The sequence below is a fragment of the Lissotriton helveticus genome, chromosome 12 (genome assembly GCF_964261635.1).
Source record: "Lissotriton helveticus chromosome 12, aLisHel1.1, whole genome shotgun sequence".
In the NCBI taxonomy this organism is placed as follows: Eukaryota; Metazoa; Chordata; class Amphibia; order Caudata; family Salamandridae; genus Lissotriton; species Lissotriton helveticus.
In genome coordinates, this window is record NC_136073.1 from 108880217 (window position 1) to 108902548 (window position 22332).

Here is a 22332-nt window from a genome sequence, read left to right on the forward strand (position 1 = left end):
GCCAATATAGATCCTTTAAGTGGTTTGGGGTAAATTTGTTCAGTATAAGAAAACATATTTCCAAATAAAAATTGACAACTGCTCTGAAAAGGATTAAAACAGGCCAGATTTTGAGACCCCTAACGTATGATGATGGGCGAGAGGCTTATGCCTCTCCCTGAGTGAGCAGCAACTGTTTCTCAGTTTTGACTCATCAAACTGAAATACTTAAGTCTATTGCACATGAGAATGATCATTGGGACGCCGGTCATTGCCACAGGGGGGAGGCAGGAGCCTACAAACCCCAGACCTCACTGCGGCTGTCTTGCCCACACTGCTGCGTCACCTGTGTGCCCGGAGGCTCTATTTCAGCAGCTCGGGGCTCCCGCAGCGTGGGATGCCCATCATCGCCATTGCAATGAGGCTGGTCCCCACAAACCCCAGACCTCCTTGCGGTTGTTTGGCCGCCACCGCTGCATCACCTGTGCGTCCAGAGGTTCTACTTTAGCAGACTGGGGCTCCCGCAGCACGGGACACCAGTCATTGCCACAGGGGTGAGGCAGGAGCCTACAACCCCCAGACCTGCTTGCGGCTGTTTGCTGCCACTGCTATTTTTTATTTATTTTTGCATATATTTTTTATAGCGCAAACTTGACCCGGAGGTATTGGAGCGCTTTACATGAGCACCGTATTTACATTACACATTCAGGCACAGGGAGATTAAGTGATTTGCCCAGAATCACAGGATGTGGACGCGACCTTGAGGCTCGATCCCTGGTTTCCAGCACCAGCGTCGGACGTTTATGCCGACGGACGCACGCCCAGAGGCCCTACTTCAGCAGCTCGGGGCAGCTCGGGGCTCCCGCAGTGCGGGACGCCTGTCATTGCCACAGGGGTGAGGCAGGAACCCACAACCCCCAGACCTCTCTGCTGCTGTCTTGTCACCACCGCTATGTCACCTGCGCACCCGGAGGTGCTACTTCAGCAGCTCGGGGCTCCCTCAGCGCGGGACGCGTGCAGGCATGCCCGGGCTGTACCCAGCGTCGGATTGGAAATGCGGGCATTCGTGCAATGCCCGAGGGGCCGGTGTCTGAGGGCTGCTGTGAGCCTCTTTTTTTAGCAGTCTGGGGGGCCATTTGGACGCTGTCTCTACAGTTCGAACACAGCCAGCGGCCCAGTGGTTGTCTGAGTGGCCTTTCTAGAGGCAGATGGGCGCTCATTACCTCCGTTTAGTAAGAGGTGTCACTCCTTTTGTCTCACTGGCCGGCCCATTAATGAGTGCACATACTGAGTGGTGGCAGGGGGCCTAACTTGTTTCACCACTGTGAACTAACGTGTGCATTTTTTTTAACCCCCCTCCTAACGTTTTTTTTATTTTATAAGATTACGCGAAAGCAGTGATTTGCGGAGTGATTAAGCAAATGTGGGCCGATTTTTTTTTTTTGCGTGCCCGGGCTGATTTTCAATCCCAATCCAACCCTGGCTGTACCCAGGCAAAGGGCAGGCCCGTCTGCTCCCGTCAGAGACTGGAAGAGGCTGGTCTGCCCCCCCCCCCCCCTCAAACCCTTGTGATCTGGGGCCTCTTTCAAGGTATTGTGTAAAGACATTTTGTTCATTGTAACTCTCTGTGCACCTTGTAAGCTGTGGACGATTCCGGCCGTGCAAGATCGCAGGGGAGGTCTTTAAAAGCTCCATTATCTGCTTGGCAAGATACAACGCTTAAGCTTGCTTGTACCCCAGGACACTTTAAAGTGCACTGTAAAGATCCTCAAATCACATCTGGCTGAAAGAAATGGGCAAGAGGAAGCAAACCATGGGCACACCAGGAGAGGGGAGCACAGTAACTACACTAGACTCTTATTTAGCCAGGGCGGCAAATGTTTTCTCAAACGAAATTGCCTTGACTGAAAGCAGACTCTCGTTGGAAATAACCAATCATCCTTTGATCTCTTTGCCTCTTGTTGATTCTTTGCAAATAGATGACCCAGGTGAGATGGTACCCATTACGATTACCGCTACCGATTTGCCAGATGGAGGTGATGGTAACCAAGATAAAGTCACACTCCTTTCCGAACCTCCGGTTAAAAGGAAGAGAGGAGGAGGGAAAAAACGCAGCACAGATACCCAACAAGGTTGCGGGTTCAGTCGCTCTAGATCAGGTGGACTCGAGTCAGACTGTGGCTAATTTGTTACCCAGAATTGAAGATATGTTAAAGTCACTCTTGGCACCCACGAATTCACGGCTGGCAAAGATAGAAGCCATGCTCTATCAGTCCACTGAGCTGCATTCTCAACACTTATCTAACAATCTGGAAGCAGCAATTGTGGAGGTGACTGGGGGTGCAGGGCCAAAACAGCGGGTCGGCCCAGCCCCCTCAGCCCCTTCAACAAGTGGCTGTCAGCACTTGGATCAAGGAGGTATAGCTCGCAGCCAGGGCAAGGGAATAAAACATCATCACAGGAGGGTACACGATTGCATAGGAGTGTGGGAGTATCAAAAATGAAGAGGAAGAGGATGGTGCGGACGCAGCTCTGGACGCAGCTATGCCGTTAGGTGTCCACAAGACTGACCCCCGTAATAAGTCTCGGCCCTTTCTGCAAGGCCCAACTACTCCCGTCGCACTCAAAAGACAGAGGGGAGAAGCAACCTTTTAGATCTGCCCTCAGAGTCAGCCCCCTTAGTGACCGTTCTGACAGGTGTCCCACCATTTAAGCAGGGTACTAGGGAGTCTACGATAGATCTGCTACGCAAAGTGACCCACTGGTTGGACAACACGTTAGTAAACGGTTGCTATTTATCATCTTATGTCATCATGGCCAGAAGAGTGGGATGGGTTGGAACCACCAGAAAAAAAGATAGGGGGCGGGTGATTGCATTGTGGTTAATTTAATGCACCCAATGGACACATAAGCCATGATTCACAGTTATTGTAGATAAGAATCTAAAACCGGAATTAAGCTTGTCTCTTTTCACTTTTTCTATCCCACAGCGGTGCCATGTCAAAGGATTCAGAGTACAAATCTTGGTCTTTAACCAGCAAGGTCATTACAATGCCCAAATGTAAACACAGCTATTCCCCTTCTAAATAGATTTCCCACACTGAGGGATTGAGACAGTATTGTTTGACGATTGGCCCTAATTGTGGGCGGGGAAACTATAGGGTGCCCTCCATCATCTATGGATGTCGTTAATTCTCCTTCAAAGTCTGTCCCCACCCAACCAGGTACATCGAACTTTAAATGAATGTCCTGGAATATTGCGGGAATAAGGGCTAAAAAAAGATGACGAGCAGTGGCTGGCTGCAATAAGGTCTTGCCATATTGTCACACTACAAGAAACATGGTATACGTCTGACTCTTTTTTGTCTTGGATGGTTGTACCCCTTTTTTACAAACTATCATGATTCTGAGACCTTCCACATAGTGATTCATTTGCAGGGTTTGAAAGGCCTTAAAAGTATGGAAGACACGGCAGTGAAGGTTGGGCTCACACAAATACTAGATCGAGCAAGTGAGATTCACTTGACAGCCTGACTCCCAGGTTAACTTGAACACTTTCAAGGAGTTAGTGGGAGAGTCAGTGTTCAAGGCAAAAATGGAGCAGATGGCTGCCAATGTGTCATTTAGTTGCTGTGATTCTTTGCTTCACTTTAGTTTGCCCCTGTTTATCCTTTCTTGTATTTTTGTTGGTTTCTTCCTTTCTGGTCCCTGCGGTTAGGGCTTACATTCAAGTCCCTCATTGTTTATTTATTATCCCTCATGCTTGATTCTTCATATTTTCTTGTTTACTATTTTGGTTCTCAGCTGGTGACCTGACTGTCTTGTCACATTCTGCGATCCCACGTAGTATCCTGGTGTGACAAGAGCTTGTTACTGCACATTTCGCCATTAGGGTGGGTAAGCCGCATTCTATCCATCTGTGTAGCCTTTATGGTCTTATCAATATACCATTTTTTTCTACTTAACTTGTAGCCAGTCTGCAATACCTTGAGTTCACAGAGGTTTCCAGGGAGAAGTCCTAAGAAGGCTGTGGTCCAAACCAAAAACCAGGAAATCAGATATAAGTCAATAAGGCCAGGGTAACATGACAGTACACAGTATAGCGGACATTCACAGCCCAACACCTTGTCTTTAGCCAATAGGAGTAAGCACCCACATCAAAATACATGCAACCTAAATGCTAAAATGCACTTTTGAAATGAGAACTAAGGGGTGAACCCACAGGTACCAAGATGGCTTTGGTATTTGTGGTCTCCAACTTGAGCCCCTTTTTCTCCTCTTTTCACCATGTAATCTTTAGAGACTCCTGGTCTGTAATGTGAAGTGAGGGTACACAGTGACCATGAGTGGGCTCAGCCTAGATCCCTGTGGGCAGACAGTGGAGATATACTCACTACTGATAAAGGCAGAGTACTGGTTGTAGACGCATACAAATCATCTGTGCTGGTGGTGGCAACCATGTAGTATGCCAGATTTGGTGTCAAAGGTTGGGGAGGGTTGATGATAGCACTGGGCCCTGGTGTGCCTGAGAGCTGGATGGTGGGGGCATGTGGTAGTCTGCCTAGCTAAATAAATGCCATGAAGGAGGTACATGGACAGGGTGAGGAGCTAGGGTGTCATGTTCTTCCTGCTTTGACTTCGGCTAGGTGCCTGAGCTTGGCTTCAGCCTTTGACCCAAGGCCTATGGCGGGCCTGCAGAGGCCTACAAACAAATTGGTAAAGTATCCAACAGCTTTGGAAGATGCAGGCCCTGAATGCTTCCAGGGGTTAGATTTGGCTAATTAGGCAGCAGTGGGTTTCTCTGATGTAAGATGAATGTTGGCAAAAAAGAAAGTGAAAGGGGATTTATTTACCCAATGCAGCATGCCACCCGAAGTTTTCACTGTACTGGAAATCTCAGAAGAGGGTTTACATGAAAACTCTGGGTGTAATTGTGCAGAAGCACAACACTTGGAAATTAATTGGCTGAAATAATTGTACCATTAAAGTGGCAGTACCCAAACATTCAGCAGACGCTGAGAGGTGTCAGCTGAAGGAAAATGGAGGCAGAGCAAACAATGTATATCATCTTTGCATTTTCTTCTTGTGCATCCACTGCATTTCATATATTTTAATATAGTCATTTATTTCACATGCGCATTTCTCCTTTACAAACCTATATTACTTTTTGTGTTGTTTGCACATGTATAACATTTGGTTTTTCATATGTTGATAGTGCATCAATCAATCTTATATATGTATTCACATGGTTTAGAAAGTTTCTTTGAATTAAGTGAAAGTTCATCAAAATTAATATGTTAATTCTTGCATTTGATGTCATTTGATGCAAGGTCTGCTCTTTTTTCAAAATAATTAGACAAGTGAATTTGAGCTGGATGCAGACAAGTACAAGGGAGAGAGGAATCTTCAACTTCCTCGGAGACTGAAATCGCACATGCCATTTGTGAAGACCATAGGCAGGTGCCTTGGAACCAGCCGGGCCTCATCATCTTGTTGGAATGCCAAAGCTACTGAGCACAGACATAGACAATGACCTTCTTCAGACTAAACAATGTTCTGTTGTTCTGCTGAGGTTTGCGGGTGAGAGGCTGTCTTAGAAATTCGTTTGGGCCCTTGCGGTGCTAAGACAGCTAAGTTAGAGGCTGTTGCTGGTTCCATCTTTTCCATGCGGGGAAATTCAGAAATAGTTATAATGTTGCAATTCTTTTTAATATTTTGTTTATTGGTTGTTTTTATTGGTACTGTTTAATTTATTTTTGTTGTTACAATGATACACATTTTATGTAGTGGGATAGAACATTCATTTAAAAAACAAATCAAAAAATATATAACTAGTGTGTGTTCTTTAGTGTGTCCATTCATGATGAAAAGAGGTTTGAAATTCACTAACAACAAATGATAAAACTAAGAGTCTCAAAGGACAGACTGTTCTCCCGGAACTCAACATTCTCATTTAACTCTCACTGGATGGTAAATTGGCATTGAGCCTGGACTTTCCCCAGGGGGTCAAGAAAACTTATTCTCAGGTGGTATTTTGCTTAGAATAGCAAAACACATATCAAGGTAAGGCAGAATGTAAGGTGCAGGCCCTGGAGACCCTACCAACATGAAGTGCAGCTGGGACCCTTGATCTGACCCTATTTCAGCCCCACAGAGGTGGAGCTGAATCTTGAAACAAAAAGAGAAATGTTTGAAAATGCAAGAAAGAATGCAAACATTGGGTATTTTGACTCTAATGAAAGGGTGGTTGAAGTGATCAGAGAGCTGTTGTTCACTTGGTTTAGGTCAGTTCAAACAAAGGTTTATTTGGACCAATTAGTCCTTAAACACCTAAAATCTCCGTAAACACAATCTCATATAAAATATATCTTAAATAAAATCTGGCAAAAAATGTATACATAGAAAATTCATTCATCATTCCATCTTTCCATTTAAAATACTATATATCATATAAATACTTAGGAGACAAATTTCAGTTCTATTCACATTTTAGGATATTTTAAAACTTTTTGGATAAACTTCCTCATGGCACATGCTATATCTAAATTATTCATTTCAATTAGAAGATTTACCGCTTGTAGCCTATTTTTAGTACCATACTTTTGAAAAATTAGACATAAAAACATTTTCATTATATCAAAAACCTTCCGACAGTCCAATAAAATATGTAATATGTTGCATGAGGTTCCCAGAATGCAAATGCATTTCCCTTTGGTATCAATCATAGCTCTTTTTACCCCGTTGTTTGCATAACAAAACCAATTTTTAACCTTAGTAGTTCTCCTCTTATCCAACAACAGGGGAGTATTTCAATATTAGGGAAATGTTGTTCATTTTGCCATGAATTGGCCATAAAACGTATAGATATTTTTCTTATGAGATATTCTTGATCAAGATCTCAAGAGATTTCTCTCCTATGAGCCCTGAGTTCCCTCTTGTCTACCTCAATTTGTAAATTATGTGGGCACAACTTGATCCTCATGACTCTACAGGCTTTAGTGATGGTTTCCCTTGTCCCCGTTGCCCACTTCAGCTCACTCTGTAGTATCTCATTTCTACACCACTGTGATATTTTGTGTTTTTCCCCACAGCCCAGGTGCTGCCAGAATCCTAATGACGCCATGCATGCCATTATACCCCATGATATCATTCTGGCTTCCAGTCTTACTGCCTGAGCCATTGAGGACATGGGCAACGATAATACATTTTTCAAACATTTCCCCTCTTCGGCATCCCATCTATTTTTACCACTCAAATATAACAATTCTGCTCCATATTGAAACATGTGGTGTTACCATGGGTGTACAAGCTTTTAAAACCGGTCTGTTAGACATATCACCATAGACTACATTTTTTCAGCCCACTGACAGAAGCAAGAGCCCTTAATCTTAATGCATCGAGGTGGGTATGCCATTTCAGATTTTTCTCAAACCACATCCCTAGGTACCTATATTTGTTTACCATTTCCAACTTTGAACCCAAGAAGCAATTGCACCTTATTATTCTTTTGCCAAAGCTCAGTAATTTTGTCTTATCTATATTTACCACAAGTTTTTTAAGACTGCAATATTCCTTAAACATTTTCAACTTTCTTTGCAGACCTGTCTCTGTTTGATCTATTATTACAAGATTGTCTGCATACAGTAAACATGCAATATGTTTTCCATTTAGCTGTGGACTCTCATCCCTCGCAGCGCCCAAAACTGAAAGTAAATCTGCTATGAATGAGGAGAAAAGTAGGGGGGTCAACACGCACCCCTGTCTTAACCCCTTCCCAATTGGGATTTTCTGCGATAAGCTCCCCTCTATATCCAAAATTATCTGCGCACAATTACAAGTATGTAGTGCTTGAATTATCATCAGCAGATCTTTTGGGATGTTGTATCCAATCAACATATTCGACAGCTTTTCACAGTCCACTAGGTCAAATGCAGCGCAAACGTCTATGAAGCGGCAGAACAAACTGCCCCTCTGCTCCATAGACTTACACAAAATGGACCAAAACGCAAAACAGTGATGGACTGTAGAGTCGCCCCCCTTAAAACCCCCCCTGTTCCAGGGGCACAATCTGATGTACTTCTACCCAGTCCTTGAGCCTTTCCAAAATTATTTTAGCAAATACCTTTTCTCCTACGTCCAGTAGGTTAATTGATCTATAGTTCTTCAGAGCTTTTATATCTCCTCGTTTGTGAATAGGTCTTATAATTTCTCCTCTCCAATTTTCTGGTATATGGCCTGAGTTAAGTGTACCAAGGAACATCTTTGAGAAGAATTCTGCCCACCACTCCAACCTGGTTTTTATAATCACTGCAGAGAGGTTGTCTGGGCCTGTCCGGGCCTGCAGCTTGAGTCAAGTTAAATTAAATATCATTTCTTTAATATTACTAGTTGTGAAGTGATCCTTAATATCCTCCTTCAGACCTGGCCAGAATGTAGTTCTCAACCTCTCAGTTACAGGCCATTTTCCATTACTTTCCCCCAAGTACCTTACCCAGTCGTCTTCTGGTACTATGCAATTCAACGACCCCTGTATTTTGCCAGAACTTTCTTGGACCAACTTCCAAAATGTCTTTGGATTCTATTGTTGGCAATAGTTTTGCCCAGCAGCTCTCTTTATATGTTCTTTTTTTGTTTATGATGGTCATTTTATATTTTTACCTTAATTTCTGGAGATTGGGGAGTGACTCTAGGTGATACGTTCCCTTAAGTCTTCTTTCCCCTTTTCTTATACTTGCTTTTAATTTACGACATTTTTCATCAAACCAGGTCTTCTCTTTGCTTTAGTTTCTATTTTTCCTACCATCACCGATCTACTTATTTTTATTTTGACCCTTAGGCATTCCACCAGTTGGCTAATTATATTTTCATACCATATACTATCCTTAATATTAGGGATATTTCCTTGTCTTTGGATCTGCTTTACGGAAAATAATCTTTCAATGTGTTCCTCTGATATACTCATTGTGAGACGCCTTGGGCAATCATTATGGACCTGGAGAACTATGTCTCTTTGTTTTTACCTTGCTCCATATATTTCCATCTTCAATGGGTAGTGATTGCTTCCCTCTACACTTGCCACCTCAAAACTTTTGACTCGTTCGAAATTACAAACATGCAGAAACACATAGTCGATCGGGCAAAGTTGCTGGCCTGTCTTAAATGTATGATTTGGTGGTCGATCTGTCTCCATTCTGCCATCTGTGCAAACTAAGTCCATTGAACTCAAAGGTTTCCCTAAAGCAATTCTTTGTGCTGACATATCCACCCTTGGAAAGATGGCATCCTTTAACATATATGAAGACAACAACTCCGTACACCATGGTTCAATCCTGAGAGGGTCTAACTTATGATTGAAATCACCCAGCACAAAAAGTCCATCTTTCTGGAGAATATCGGTCTGGGACAATACATCTTCTTTACATTTTTCCAGTTCTGACTTATATTTCTTCTCTTTCCCCTACTGTATATACACATTTACAATAGCAATACCTTCATATCGTGGGTTTGGGACCATCAATAGCGCTCTACAAACCATTGCCCATTTGCAGTTGACTTCTAAAGAGACTACCTTCCTGGCAATTTTTGTAGAAATCAACGTCATTTGCCCACCTGAGGGTCGTCCAAATTGCTTCTTCTTTGCTGATTTATTCTGTTGGATAAACCCTTCAATCAATGGGGTTTTGTCGCACAGCCAAGTCTCCTGCAAACGCATGATCTCATTACTGTTAATGGCTCCTTTAAAGCTTTTCAGATTCAATATTCTGCTATATCCATTTATGTTCTAGGACAATATAGCCAGGTTGTGTGATGACCATATCTCCTAATCGATCTCCCTTAACCAACCATCTTCCTCATTGGCCAGGGATGCAAGAACACTATATCTATTCACAGTAAGTATACCCTCCCTATGTCTGTCTGTTTCATTACATCTTATGCTGATTTCGAGATCTTCCTTGAAATCCCAACCTTGATCGATTAAGCTTTCCTGTCTGGAACCCAGCTCTGCATGATTCACAAAGAGTGGCTTATCATAGTTGTTACAGTCTAGCATTTCTGTCCCATGTACTAGTCTGATACCTTCCTTATGTAACTCGTGCTCTGCATTTACTAATTCTGACTTTACTAACCGTGAATATAGAAGAACCTTGATCACTTAATTCCCTTTTCTATTTACAGTAAACCCACTTCTCTGAGATCCTCAGTGCCTATGTTCCGTAGACTTGCACATTTCGATAGGGAGAATAGCAGTTGAGATCAGTTTAATGGATTTCATTTCCTCACTTTTTTCCCACCTTTCCCCTGACATTTTGGTTAGAAGAATAACCACATATCCTGTCTGGCTTTATTCTCCATTTCTTGTGGCCCCCCTTCAGATCCTCCTCCCTTCTATCAAATTGTTCTAATTCCTTCCCTTTCCCCATTAGGTCTTTATAAGTTCTTATTCCTCATTGTCCACCCATCTCAATCCTCATATCTTTGCCACCCTCTTCCTTTCTCATAGTATACTTCCTAAAGCTCCTTTTTCTATCCCTAGAGTCTCCTGTTTCTTTCTTCCTCCTCTCCACATTTTATGAGTTACAAAGCTGTTCCCCTTACAGGGATATTTTTTCCCAATGCTGCTACCATGACCATTGTTAAGCTCTTTTCCATAGCTACCTCCTTTTTCCCCAACTGTTTTATGGTTCAGCCCTTTTTTGGGCCTTTCCTCCATCTCCTTTGTCGTGGTATATACTGCTCATAGCTCCTCATTTCTCCCTGTCTCTATACAATCATTTGGCTATCGTGATATAAATATACTGTGCTCCTCCTTCTGCATTGGGGTACCACTCATCACCCCTTCCTGCTGAGAGTTGTCTACCTCCGATTGTTGGTCCCCAGCAACTGGCCTAACTATGGACGGCATGAGCTCTCTAATTTGTTTCAGTTCACACACTATAATTTGGAACTGTTCTCTTTGAGTTTTTATAATGTCATTATTCATTACCAATACCTCCAGCAGGCCTTGCAGTGTTTTTTGCAGGATTACCATTACTTCCAGCATTGAGGTACTTAAAGTTCCTATGTCCTCAAAGTTAGCCATAGATGGATCCGAAGAGTCATTTACTCTATCATGAGACATTTCTACTCCTTCCTCCTCTACAAGATGTTCCTTTATATGGGTATTAAACTCCTTACTTTGAGAGTCACAGTCTATGCCTCTCCCTTCACCCTCTGCCTCTGATTCTTGATCGTCAGAATGGGAAAAGAGTTGGGTGATGAGGATGGGCTTAGGTCCAAGAGTAGCTCAGAAATATTGGGATGAGTTTGGTTTGGAGAGTCCAAATCCAGGGATACCAAACTGACAGATGTTAGCTGTTTTTCTCCACCCAACTGCTCTTCTTCTATCAATTTGATCCTTTCAAAATGTTTCCCCACAAAGTGTTTTTATCAACTTTGTGAATGAGGACCCTCCTTTTACCCCACCTGACTCACTTTGCTGGGGGGTTTTATTCAAGGGTAGTTTTTTCCTTTGTATGTCTTTTTTTAATGTAAAGTTACTTCTCCTTGGACAAAATTGACTTTTCCCTTCTCTTTCTGGTTTGTTTCCATTCCATCTCCCCCCAATTCATTGGCATCAGAGTGTTTATGGCTCTTTAATCCTTTACGCAATTTTGCTTTCCCAGGTGCCATCTCTTTTTCAATTTTTTGGGGGATTCTTTTTCTATTTTCTTTGTTATAGAAATCCAACAAATAATTCCATTATCCCTTAGCTTTTTAGAGCGGGATCTTCCGGGGCACTTTCTGCCCACATTTTCTTGCCACGACCTGGGGCGTTTTCCTTTTAACTATCAATCCGTTCACAGCCACCTATCCTCCTTGTACTTACCTCTGTTCCCCTGCTATGTGCTACGCTGCCCTTCTAGATCCCACCAGCATTCATGTCTGTGGAGGTCCACCAATCTGAATTTTTATTATCTATTGCTCCTAGTTCCAGGTCCTCTTTAGTTTGCTACAGTTGTCATATAGTTCCAAGGGGTGCCCTGCCCCTTGTTGACCCCCGACTCAATCACACTCTGTAGCACCACTTCCGCAACTCCCTAACAGTTTGTGATAGGTCCCAGGATCCAGGCTGCAGCCTTCTCCAGACACACTGCTCGATGGTTTTCTCCGCCTCTGCCCCCTCTTATGGCAGTGACTAGTCACTGAGTTAGCTTCTCCTTTTCCTGCAGCTTCTTCTTCATGTCTAGTCCTGCCGCGATTGCACCCATGTCTGTGTCCACTTCCCACTTCTGCACCGACGGGGCCGAGGGTCCGGGAGCAGTCTGAGGGCTATGCGATGAAGCTGTCTGATAGGGCAGACACACCATTTTGTAACATTGCGGCATTACTCACATCGGCGTCGATACCAGTGACAATGTTGCAGCGTAGCATAGCGTAGCGTGTTGCTTAGCTAAGGGGGAACAGAGCCTCCTTAATGTTAAAATTACAAATCCCGGCTGAAGATACTGATGTGGGACATAGCCACAGGTAAGTTGTTCACATGGGATAACCAAGATCTTTCAGTCATTAGGAAAGTTGACATATTGCTGTAGGAGACCAGAAAGGTCAAACGCCATCTTATGGGACTGGAATGGTTGTGGTGCCTTTTTAGTTACCAAATCCTGCAGGCACCCTACCTGGAAAGGAAGAGCTACTAAAAATCAAGAAGGCCATGACCACATGCAGGCTTACAGCATCAGTGAGTTTTCCTGTTTGCTCGCGGGTGGAATACCAGGTGAAGGATACATACGCCTTCTCACAGGCAGAATCAGCCATGTCTTTTTTGGAGGGACTTCAGCAGGATTCTGGTTGACCAGTGCCACTAAATTTGATTTGTTTGGGGGCAACATGGGATACGAGGTGGAGTACAAGTTCAGGGGATGAGGTAGAGGTGTACTGTCTAGGGTAAGGTGGAGCAGGTGAGCAGTGGCTGGTTCTCCAGAAAAGACTTCTTCTTTTACTTTTTGAAGTCTCTCCACTTTCTCTTTCCTTCTATTAGGCTGATTTATTTTGTGTTGGGCTTATTATTATTTTTTTCAATACCTTTTTATTAAGGGTTTTGGCATATTAGACATAGCATGCTAGCTAACAAAATCACAAAGTGGGATTTCTTGTTGAAAATTATTTTAAAAAAACATGCATTTGTAGTTTCCACTGCTCCCTTAGAGTCAGGTTTTAACTGGTGGTGATGTGCAGTGAAATCTGACCCCTAATATTGCCCATCTAAGTGGGTAGAATTACAGGTCAACCGCTGACAGCTCTTACTCTGTCTAGCCATCTGAGGAGTTTAATCACAGCAGAGATAGAGTAGTCTTGGCGGTATGGATACTCTGTCGCGATGGAATATTCATACCACAGAGATATAAATCAGGAACGAAAACTCCATGTCTAACTCTTAAATATAAAATTAAGGGCCTGATTTAGAGTTTGGCGGGGGCTTACTCCATCTCAAATGTGGCAGATGTCCAGTCCACCTTATTAAAAGTGCATTACATCCTATTGCACTTGTAACAAGGAAATTAAGATACCCGTCATGTTGCAACTGAGAACATTGTCTGCAAACCGTTACATCAGGCCCTAAATTATAATTCCTAACCCTAAACATGCAATCTGAAACTTATTCTCCAAAGCCTAAACCTAAACCATTAAGGGTAAACCCCCTTAACTGAAACATTTTAAATGAAGCCAAGTTCCTAGCGCCTAAGCTAAAACCACTAAGTTTAATCTTCAATGACTAGCACTTAAACCTTATCCTGAATCTCTAAATGTGAAATGCTAAGCCTAAACCAGACAAAATTCTTAAATGATTCCCCCAATCACTTAAGCTTTACCATAAACCAACAGCCTTTAAATACAAACCATGACCACATGAGATTAATACAAATGATAGTGGAGCAATATTTAGGATTTTCTCATCGAAGCAAATCCAATGAATAATATCCCAAAATATATTAGCCGAAATTTAAAGAATGTCCAAATGAAGTGAGGTCAATCAGGTTCCTCAGTTTGGGAGTGGAAAGAATGGTTTTCATCAGTGGAGGCATCTGTATGGCACAATAGTGAAAGAGAGGGTGAAAGCATTTTAATGTCTATGCTAGGGTGATGTTTTCTGGCTTTGCAATCAAATAAGATGCTGATTGTGACAAAGGTAAAGCCTTTGGTATCATAATGTATCGGAAATTGACATTGGAGTGCCTTAACTTTGCAGTGATGGGACAGTCTCACTGTTGACCCCTCTGCACAAGTGAATATTTATAAAAGGATTCTGTTTGTGAGGGATCATGTTTCACATACCTGGAGACTGCTCCCTTTGTTGGGAACCTCCTGGTGTTGGGTTTGCTGTCCAGACACTGTTCTGAAATCTCCACCTCTGAGCAGGCATTGCCACTGTCGGCATTTTAGATGTGGATGAACCGGACCCCGTGTTGGCCATATGTAACTCGCTTGATTCCTTGTTCGGGCTACAATTTCTACCCCTCTTGGCACATCTCAAATTTAATGCTGAACTTGCTGCATACAGATCTGTTGATGAGATAGCCGAGTTACAAACTTGTCCATTACAAATTTGCATGTTCTGTCTTTTGATACATTTATATATAAAAATAACTTAATTTCCCTTTTCCAGGAGAAAGTGTGAAAGTTTGAATACCCAGGTCATAAGCTCAAGTCCAGATTATTTGAATAAGATTGCCCTGTTTGGCCCAACATATTGACATGCAGTGCCAACCCTATAGGTGGAATGTTAATCATGATTGTTGCCATAACAACAGTGTGAAGGGTAGGCTGCCTACGATAGCCTGGCTCTTACTGTACATGAATAATGAGTGTGATTGGTCAGGGGAATGAACAGGTGTATCTAAGATATAACACAAGAAAATGCCAGTAAGAATGAGTAAGTCTGATGGAGGATCCCAGGCTGTGAGCAGTTGTACTTCCCTACCCCCTGGATATGCCATCTTAGATGACCCTGGCTTTGAGGAGGTCTCCAAGGGCAGAAAAGGTAATCTGAGGTATGGGCCAGTAAATATAATCAATCAAGCAATCAATCATGGCATTTGTAAAGCGTGCTACTTACCCGTGAGGGTCTCAAGGCGCTGAGGGGTGGGGAATGCTGCTACTGCTCGAAAAGCCAGGTCTTGAGGAGTTTTCTGAAGGTCAGTAGGTCTTGGGACTGCTGTAGGTGGAGGGGGAGGGTGTTCCATGTCTTGGCGGCGAGGTGGGAGAATGATCTGCCACCGGCTGTCACTCTTCGGATGCGGGGGGCGGTGGTAAGGGTGCGGTCGGCAGAGCCGTGCTGGCGGGTGGGCGTGTAGAAGCTGAGACGGCTGTTGAGGTACGCTGGTCTGGTGTTGTGGAGTGCCTTGTGTGCGTGGGTGAGGAGATTGATGGTTATCCTCTTGTTGACGGGGAGTCAGTGAAGGTCTCTCAGGTGGGGTGTGATGTGGCTGCAGCGAGGGATGTCGAGGATCAGGCGTGCAGAGGCGTTCTGGATGCGTTGAAGCCGTTTCAGGAGTTTGGCCGAGGCTCCTGCGTAAAGGGCGGTTCCGTAGTCCAGTCTGCTGATGACGAGGGCCTGGGTGACCGTTCTTCACGTTTCGGTGGGGATCCACTTGTGTATCCTGAGGAGAATGTGGAGGGTGTTGAAGCAGGAGGAAGAGACGGCGTTGTGAACAAAAGAACTGGGGAATTGCACCTATCCTAAGTGTTGCTTTGTGTCGTTTTGTAGGTGCCACGGACCGCAGATTCAAAACCCCCTAAATTTCCTAGGAAGAGACGGCGTTGACCTGCTTCGTCATGGAGAGGGTGGAGTCAAGGATGACCCCTAGGTTGTGTGCGTGGTCGGTGGGTGTTGGAGCTGTTCCGAGTGTGGTCGGTCAGCAGGAGTCGTCCCAGGCCAAGGGGGTGGATCTGAGGATGAGGACCTCCATCTTGTCCGAGTTCAGCTTCAGTCGGCTGTTCCTCATCCATTCGGTGACTGCCTTCATTCCTTCGTGGAGGTTGGTTTCGGCGGTGTGGGGTTCCTTGATGAGGGAGAGGATCAGCTGGGTGTCATCGGCGTAGGAGATGATGTTGAGGTCATGCAGTCGGGCGACGTGGGCGAGCGGTGCCATGTAGATGTTGAACAGCGTTGGGCTGAGGGATGAGCCCTGGGGTACGCCGCAGATGATCTCAGTGGCTTTGGATCGGAAGGGGTAGGGGAGGCGGACGCTCTGTGTTCTGCCGGAGAGGAAGGAGGTGCTCCAGTCCAGGGCCTTCTCTTGGATCCCGGCATCGTGGAGGCGTGTTCAGTGTGTGCGGTGGCAGACCGAGTCGAAGGGGGCTGATAGGTTCAGGAGGATGAGGTCTGCGGTTTCTCCATTGTCTACCAGGGTCCTGATGTCGTCAGTGGCGGCGATGAGGGCAGTGTCGGTACTGTGGTTGCTACGGAACCCGAACTTGGATGGGTCCCGGATGCTGTTATCCTCAAGGTAGCTGGTCAGTTGTTTGTTGGCGGCTTTCTCGATGACCTTCGCCGGGAACGGGAGCAGCGAGATGAGTCGGAGATTCTTGAGGTCATTGGGGTCCGCCTTGGGTTTCTTGAGTAAGGCGTTGATCTTGACGTGCTTCCAGCTCTCCGTGAAGGTTGCTGTCTCGAAGGAGATGTTGATGGTTTTTCAGAGATGGGGTGCGATGGTGGTGCTGGCTTTGTTGAAGATGTGGTGTGGGCAGGGGTCTGACGGGGATCCAGAGTGGACGGTGTTCATGATCTTGATGGTGTCATTGTTGTTGATGTTGGTCCAGGAGAGCAGGCGGTTGGTGCGGATGGTGGTCGTGGGGGCGGAGGTCTCAGTGGTTGCCTTGGCGGTCATGGCGTTGAGGCTGTAATGGATGTCTGCGATCTTGCTGTGGAAGAAAGGGGCCAGCGAGTCACACAGGTCTTGCGAGGGTGGTATGTCGTTGGTGTTGGAGCTGGGTTGGAGAGTTCCTTCACGATGTTGAAGAGCTCTTTGCTGTTGTGTGCGTTGTTGTCTAGATGGTTTTTGAAGGAGGCCCTTTTGGCGGATCTGATGAGGTGATGGCTTCTGCAGGTGGCGTTCTTGTGGGCTGCATAGCTTTCTTGTGTTCGTTCACGGAGCCAGTTCTTCTGTAGCTTTCGGCAGGTTTGCTTGGAGGCCTGGAAGTCTTCAGTGAACCAGCTGGCTTTCTTGCTGTTGTGGCTGTTGGAGGGTTTCTTGAGCGGGGCGAGGGTGTTGGCAAGGGTATAGGTCCATCTAGCAACAGGAAACTTGATACACCCCCACCAGTCTTGCTGAATGAGGCTACTTTCAATAGGCAACACTATGCTAGTGTGTGGTAAGAGGAACAGGAAGTGAGAAGCATGCTTAAACCACCACACATAGCTGCCATCCTTCTAGGTCAGTTAAGGTATTTGGCCAGCCCTCTACTTTAGTCTAGAATGGGTGCTGGTCCTGAGACTGGTAGCTTTCCACTCTAGTGTCTTGGGAACCCAAGAAGTACTCATCCCAACCATTTGCAGTGGCTGCACTCACATTCAGGGGTGAGAGGAAGGATTTTCTCAAGCAATCCACTGGCCATCTACTGAAATCCTTAACACTGTCCTTCACCCCAGGAAGAATCCAGCTGATTGGGGTTTAGGTGATAACACCTTTGGCAGATCGGATTTAAGCTTGCAAAAAGCTTAGAGGTGCCAATCAAGGGCCCAGAACCCTCCATCAAGCACTTAGGCTGACTGATCCTCAACATTTTGGTGGGAGACCACTAAGGCCTCATGAAACAAAGCAGAGCATACTCCTGTTTTCCAGTATGATTATATATTGATATGACTTGGGGTTTCCTATGGATTGCCATGAAACAATGGCATATAAACACCGGCTGATGGGAGTTAGTGATTATTATGAGGTCTGCTCGTTTCCTCACAGAGCAAGGTTGGGTTCTGCATATATTTCCATCACAAAGCACTGTAATAGCCCATTACCTCAAGCACCAAAAGCCTCTTGTGTTTACTCTACAGTTTATGCCCTGTGTCACTCCGGGAGTATAGGAGAGGCCAACAGCTGGAAGACATAGATGCTTTTGAGGGTACAAATTCCACCTACCTGGGGTCTGCTGCCTTTGTGGAGACACTATCAGACCTCTGTTTGTTGTCCAAATAGGTTTGTCAATTTGCCACCTGGAAGATGGTGTAGAAGCTGTTGACATATTAGACTCATGCAAACTGGATGGCATATTAGCGCTCTCCAGATCTCTTCTCGTCTTAGATCGGCTCTGACTTCTTCTCCTCTTAGCAGGTCTCTTACTTATTTCAGTGTTACCCGTGTACATGTCTACTGGTGGTTCAATGATGTAACAATCTTCTTCTGGATTGGTATGGCTTCCAACTCTTCTCCTTATAACTCTGGCACTTTTCCTTCTATTGGCTGTGTTTTGGTCTGTTGGGAAGTTCGGCTGCTTCCAATCTTCTGCTGTCTCAGCCTGGTTTTCGAAACTCCTACTTGGAGCTCTTGCACTTGCGGTTCTATTTGTTGTGTGTCTGTCGGCTGAGAAGTTGGCCTTGTTACAGTTCTCTGCCGCTGCTGTCTGTTTAATATCTCTTCTTGTAGCCCTTGCACTTGTTCTTCTGTTAGATGTGTATTGGTCTACTGAGAAGTTTGTCTGAGTCCAATCGTCGGCAGAATTGACCAGGTTTTTAACCCTCCTACTCCTAGCGCTCCCATTTGTCATGCTGCTGCTTCTGTGTTGCTCTTTTTGGACATTTGCATGCTGCCAATCTTGTGACGGGCTTGCCTGGCTTTCATCTCTCACCCTTGCTATCCTTGAACCTGTTGCTCTATTGGCTTTGTATTGAGCTATTGGAAAAGTTCCTTCATTCAAATCTTCTGCCTTCATAGTTGGGTTGCTGTTTTGCATTTGTGAAGGGTTCTCACACTTGGCTATCTTCAAAAAACACTCATCTCCTTTAGCCCTTGCAGGGGATATGTTTGTTCCACTATGAGACATATTAGCTGTATTTTTCTTTCTCATCCTAGAAGCAATGGTTACATTTTTGGCAGTCCCAGATGGATTTTTAGTGTTTGCCACCCTGGAAATCCTCTCATCTCTTCTCTTCCTAACAGGTTTTATGGGTGTTAATGTGTAAAGTGTATGAATAGGTCTTGTATCCATGTGCGGATCAGTGGATCTTATAGTCAAGGTCCCATTTGTAGAAATCTTAGATGAGTTACTATCTTTCCCCTGCATGGAAACTGTGTCACTTTTCCTCTTCCTGACAGGTCGTATTGGTATTGCTGTATATCCCGCATACAGTCTTCGTGGCCTATTAGCTGTGTGTTGATCTCTTGTCATGGAAGGTAGAGTTCTATCTTTTGGTGTGTTGGATAGCTTCTCTTCTTTTGGTGTCTTGGTGGATTTTCCTTCCTTTTTCTTCTTAGAATGTCTCTCATTTGTTTTTGTGCGCACGTCTTTCCGTTCCACCTCTTTGGCCAACCTTTTCTTCTTTACTGAAAAGTAAAATAATGAGATATTATCAAATCTGCACATAAAAATGGAGCACAGTAGTGTCTGTAAGAAAATGTGGAGCCAAAAAGTAAAATTACAGTCTTCTTAAATTCTAAGATTCATAATATAGGCACTGGAGCAGTGTGTCCCTGTGAGGATGCACTGTTGGGAGCACCACGTCCTTCCTTTCACTCAACAGGTATCAGGCAAGAAAAATACCACATGATTTTATGCCCGGTGAATCATTGACACTTGTGTAGGCTTTGCCTAAGCTGTCTTAGTGAAGGCAGGCCACAGACAACTTCAATTAGTTCCCTGGGCTTCTCAGAGCTATGAAGAAAAAAAACATTTAGTTCATACGAACAAGGACATTTATACCAACCCAAACTTAATTATTTAGTTGTTTTTGTCCTCAAAAATATATTATAAACATTTTGATATAACAAAAAATATTATAGTATGAAAATAATAAAAGTATATTGAAATCCTGTTTGCTTGGGGCAGCTAAAGGGGCTAAGTGTAGAAAACACATGTGTTGAATTAATTGAATTATTAAGAAAAATCATAATCATCTAAGGGAGACCACCCAGAAAAACACACTGCATTGGTAAATAACAAGGAAGATGTGACGTGTGATACAAAAGACCAGTAGATTTACACTTACAGGGAATTAATTTAATGTCTGTTGGCAGTAAGAGTTCAAACAGCTTACTTCTCTTTTTGTTCAGTACACATTTTAAGGTTTTAGGCTTCTAACCAAAATGGATAGAGGAGGGGAAAATTCCTTTGTAGAAAATGAAACACAGGGAATTAGTCTGTTTTCTTCCGAAGCCCCTGGAGCAGAACCCTTTTGTTACTATTTTGTAACTGATACAAATCCCCAGGGGATACAAAGCTATAGATTGTGACCACACCAAATGAAACATCCCATGTTGTATATCTAGAAAAAAATAAAATGAATAGATTTGCATCCAAAGGAGTACTGCAGTTATACCATGAGTCTTTTTTCACAAAAAACAATCATCAGTGCTTTGCTTGATTTCCTCTGCCACCATTGTCTCTATGTCACCATTAACCATTCTTACAATTATTTAAATCTAGCCTCTTTACTCAAAATCCCATGTTAGGAGGCATCAATGGACCACAGTGATCTTTATTGTGATGTCTGGATTACTGCAACAGCCTATATTCAGGAGCAAACAAGGCTGTGCTGAAAAGACTACAGATAGTCCAAAACGCAACAGACTGGCTGGTATTAAAACTGCAGAGGAGGTCCTCAGCCACAACAGCCCTCAATTCCCTCCACTGGCTGCCCATACATAAAAGGATTATTTTCAAAATCCTACTAATAATGTTTAGAACCCTCAAGAATACAGGATCCAAATACCTAAAATCCAGAATCAAACCATACGTTACCCAACGGCCCCATAGATCATACTCGGAAAATCTCCTCACCCCCTCCCCCCCCCCCCCCCCCCCCCACTTTCCACCTCTTATCTAGAGGAGGAAAGTCAATGGCAGTCCTAGGAACAAAATCATGGAATACCTTGCCCACATATCTGAGACTGGCACAGTCTGAACTCCTGTTTAAGAAATGACTAAAAACCGGGATCTTTGGGGCCCAGATAAGTTAGTGCTATCACTTATCTGACCTTCTACCTTACATCTCTAACTATCTCCTTTTGCACAGCCTCCCTCCAGTTTCCGATAGTACCAAGATGCTCCTCGGAGTGAACGTGGCGCTCCATAAATAATACCATTCATTCATTCATATCACTGCCTCCGTTTCTATTAATGAATATAGCATATCTGACTATAAGACAAGTTACTCTGTGACCTTATCATCAATTCTTACTGCTCTCATTCTTTTCTCAATAGCTAGTGCATGCTCTGATAGGTCCCTCCTTCACGAGGCTTCTTTTGGACCTTTGGTACAAAGCTAATAAATACAATACACTGCTTTGCTAGTAGTAGCACCAAAAATGCAAATTTATGTTGGATTCTTACTTCTCTAGGTTTTTGCACAATATTGTTAGTTAATACTTTACATCAAAATGACATATGAATAGATGTTCAATCATCTTCATTTGTTTTGCAATGTTCAGGTGTTCTTAACAATTCAGCTTTAAAATGTTTATTTGGGGGTACACAATGCATCACAAATTAAGAAAAGATCAGGTTGCAAAACAAAGTGCTGAGAAAATTCTGTAAGAGTTGGTTTCTTCTTATGTTACATCAAGACATTAGTCTTAAAGTAACCGGACTGTAATATTTTAAACACTTTAGATAATATGTGAAGAAAATAACTGAAATACTGTATTTAGGCTACAGAGACGGAGGTTCAAAAGCACCCTTCAACTATAGACAATGCGGAAAGTGTTCTGCAGGCAGATCAATCAAATTCATTATTTAAGCAAAAGTAAAAAGAAGGTTTTTGATACCTATATATTGTTTATATAGAAAATAATTCTTAAATACCAATATGTAATTTTACTAGAACATTTAAGGTATTGCAACAACCTAAAATTAAATGAAACTAAATTAACTAGAAAAGGAATTATCATATTTTGACAATGACTTTAATGTTGATGGAATTACAACATTACTTAAAAAAATATAAATAGTTAATAATCCAGGTATTGATAATGGATAAACAAAATATTCTTCAATCATTAACCATTTAAGCACAAAATTGCTGACGGTATCTTTGAACATAAAGTACTTTTGTTTTACTATGATAGCCTTGTGATAAAACTGAACCTATGCACACTAGCACCACAATTGTATTTAGCCTCTTGATGATAAAGTCAACGCAGCATTTTTATGTTGTCAGATAAT

General features: G+C 43.5%; 1 protein-coding gene across 1 annotated transcript in view; it reads right to left on the reverse strand.

Moving 5' to 3' along the window:
- The window catches only part of LOC144798254 (uncharacterized), an 89775-nt gene that overhangs the window by 14606 nt on the left and 52837 nt on the right, over nt 1-22332 (reverse strand). The window contains exons 4-5 of the mRNA XM_078669013.1: nt 18096-19496; nt 14293-14520 (exon numbers count right to left, since the gene is read on the reverse strand). Coding sequence (XP_078525139.1) covers nt 14293-14520; nt 18096-19496 — 1629 coding nt within the window. The remainder of the gene's footprint in view (nt 1-14292; nt 14521-18095; nt 19497-22332) is intronic.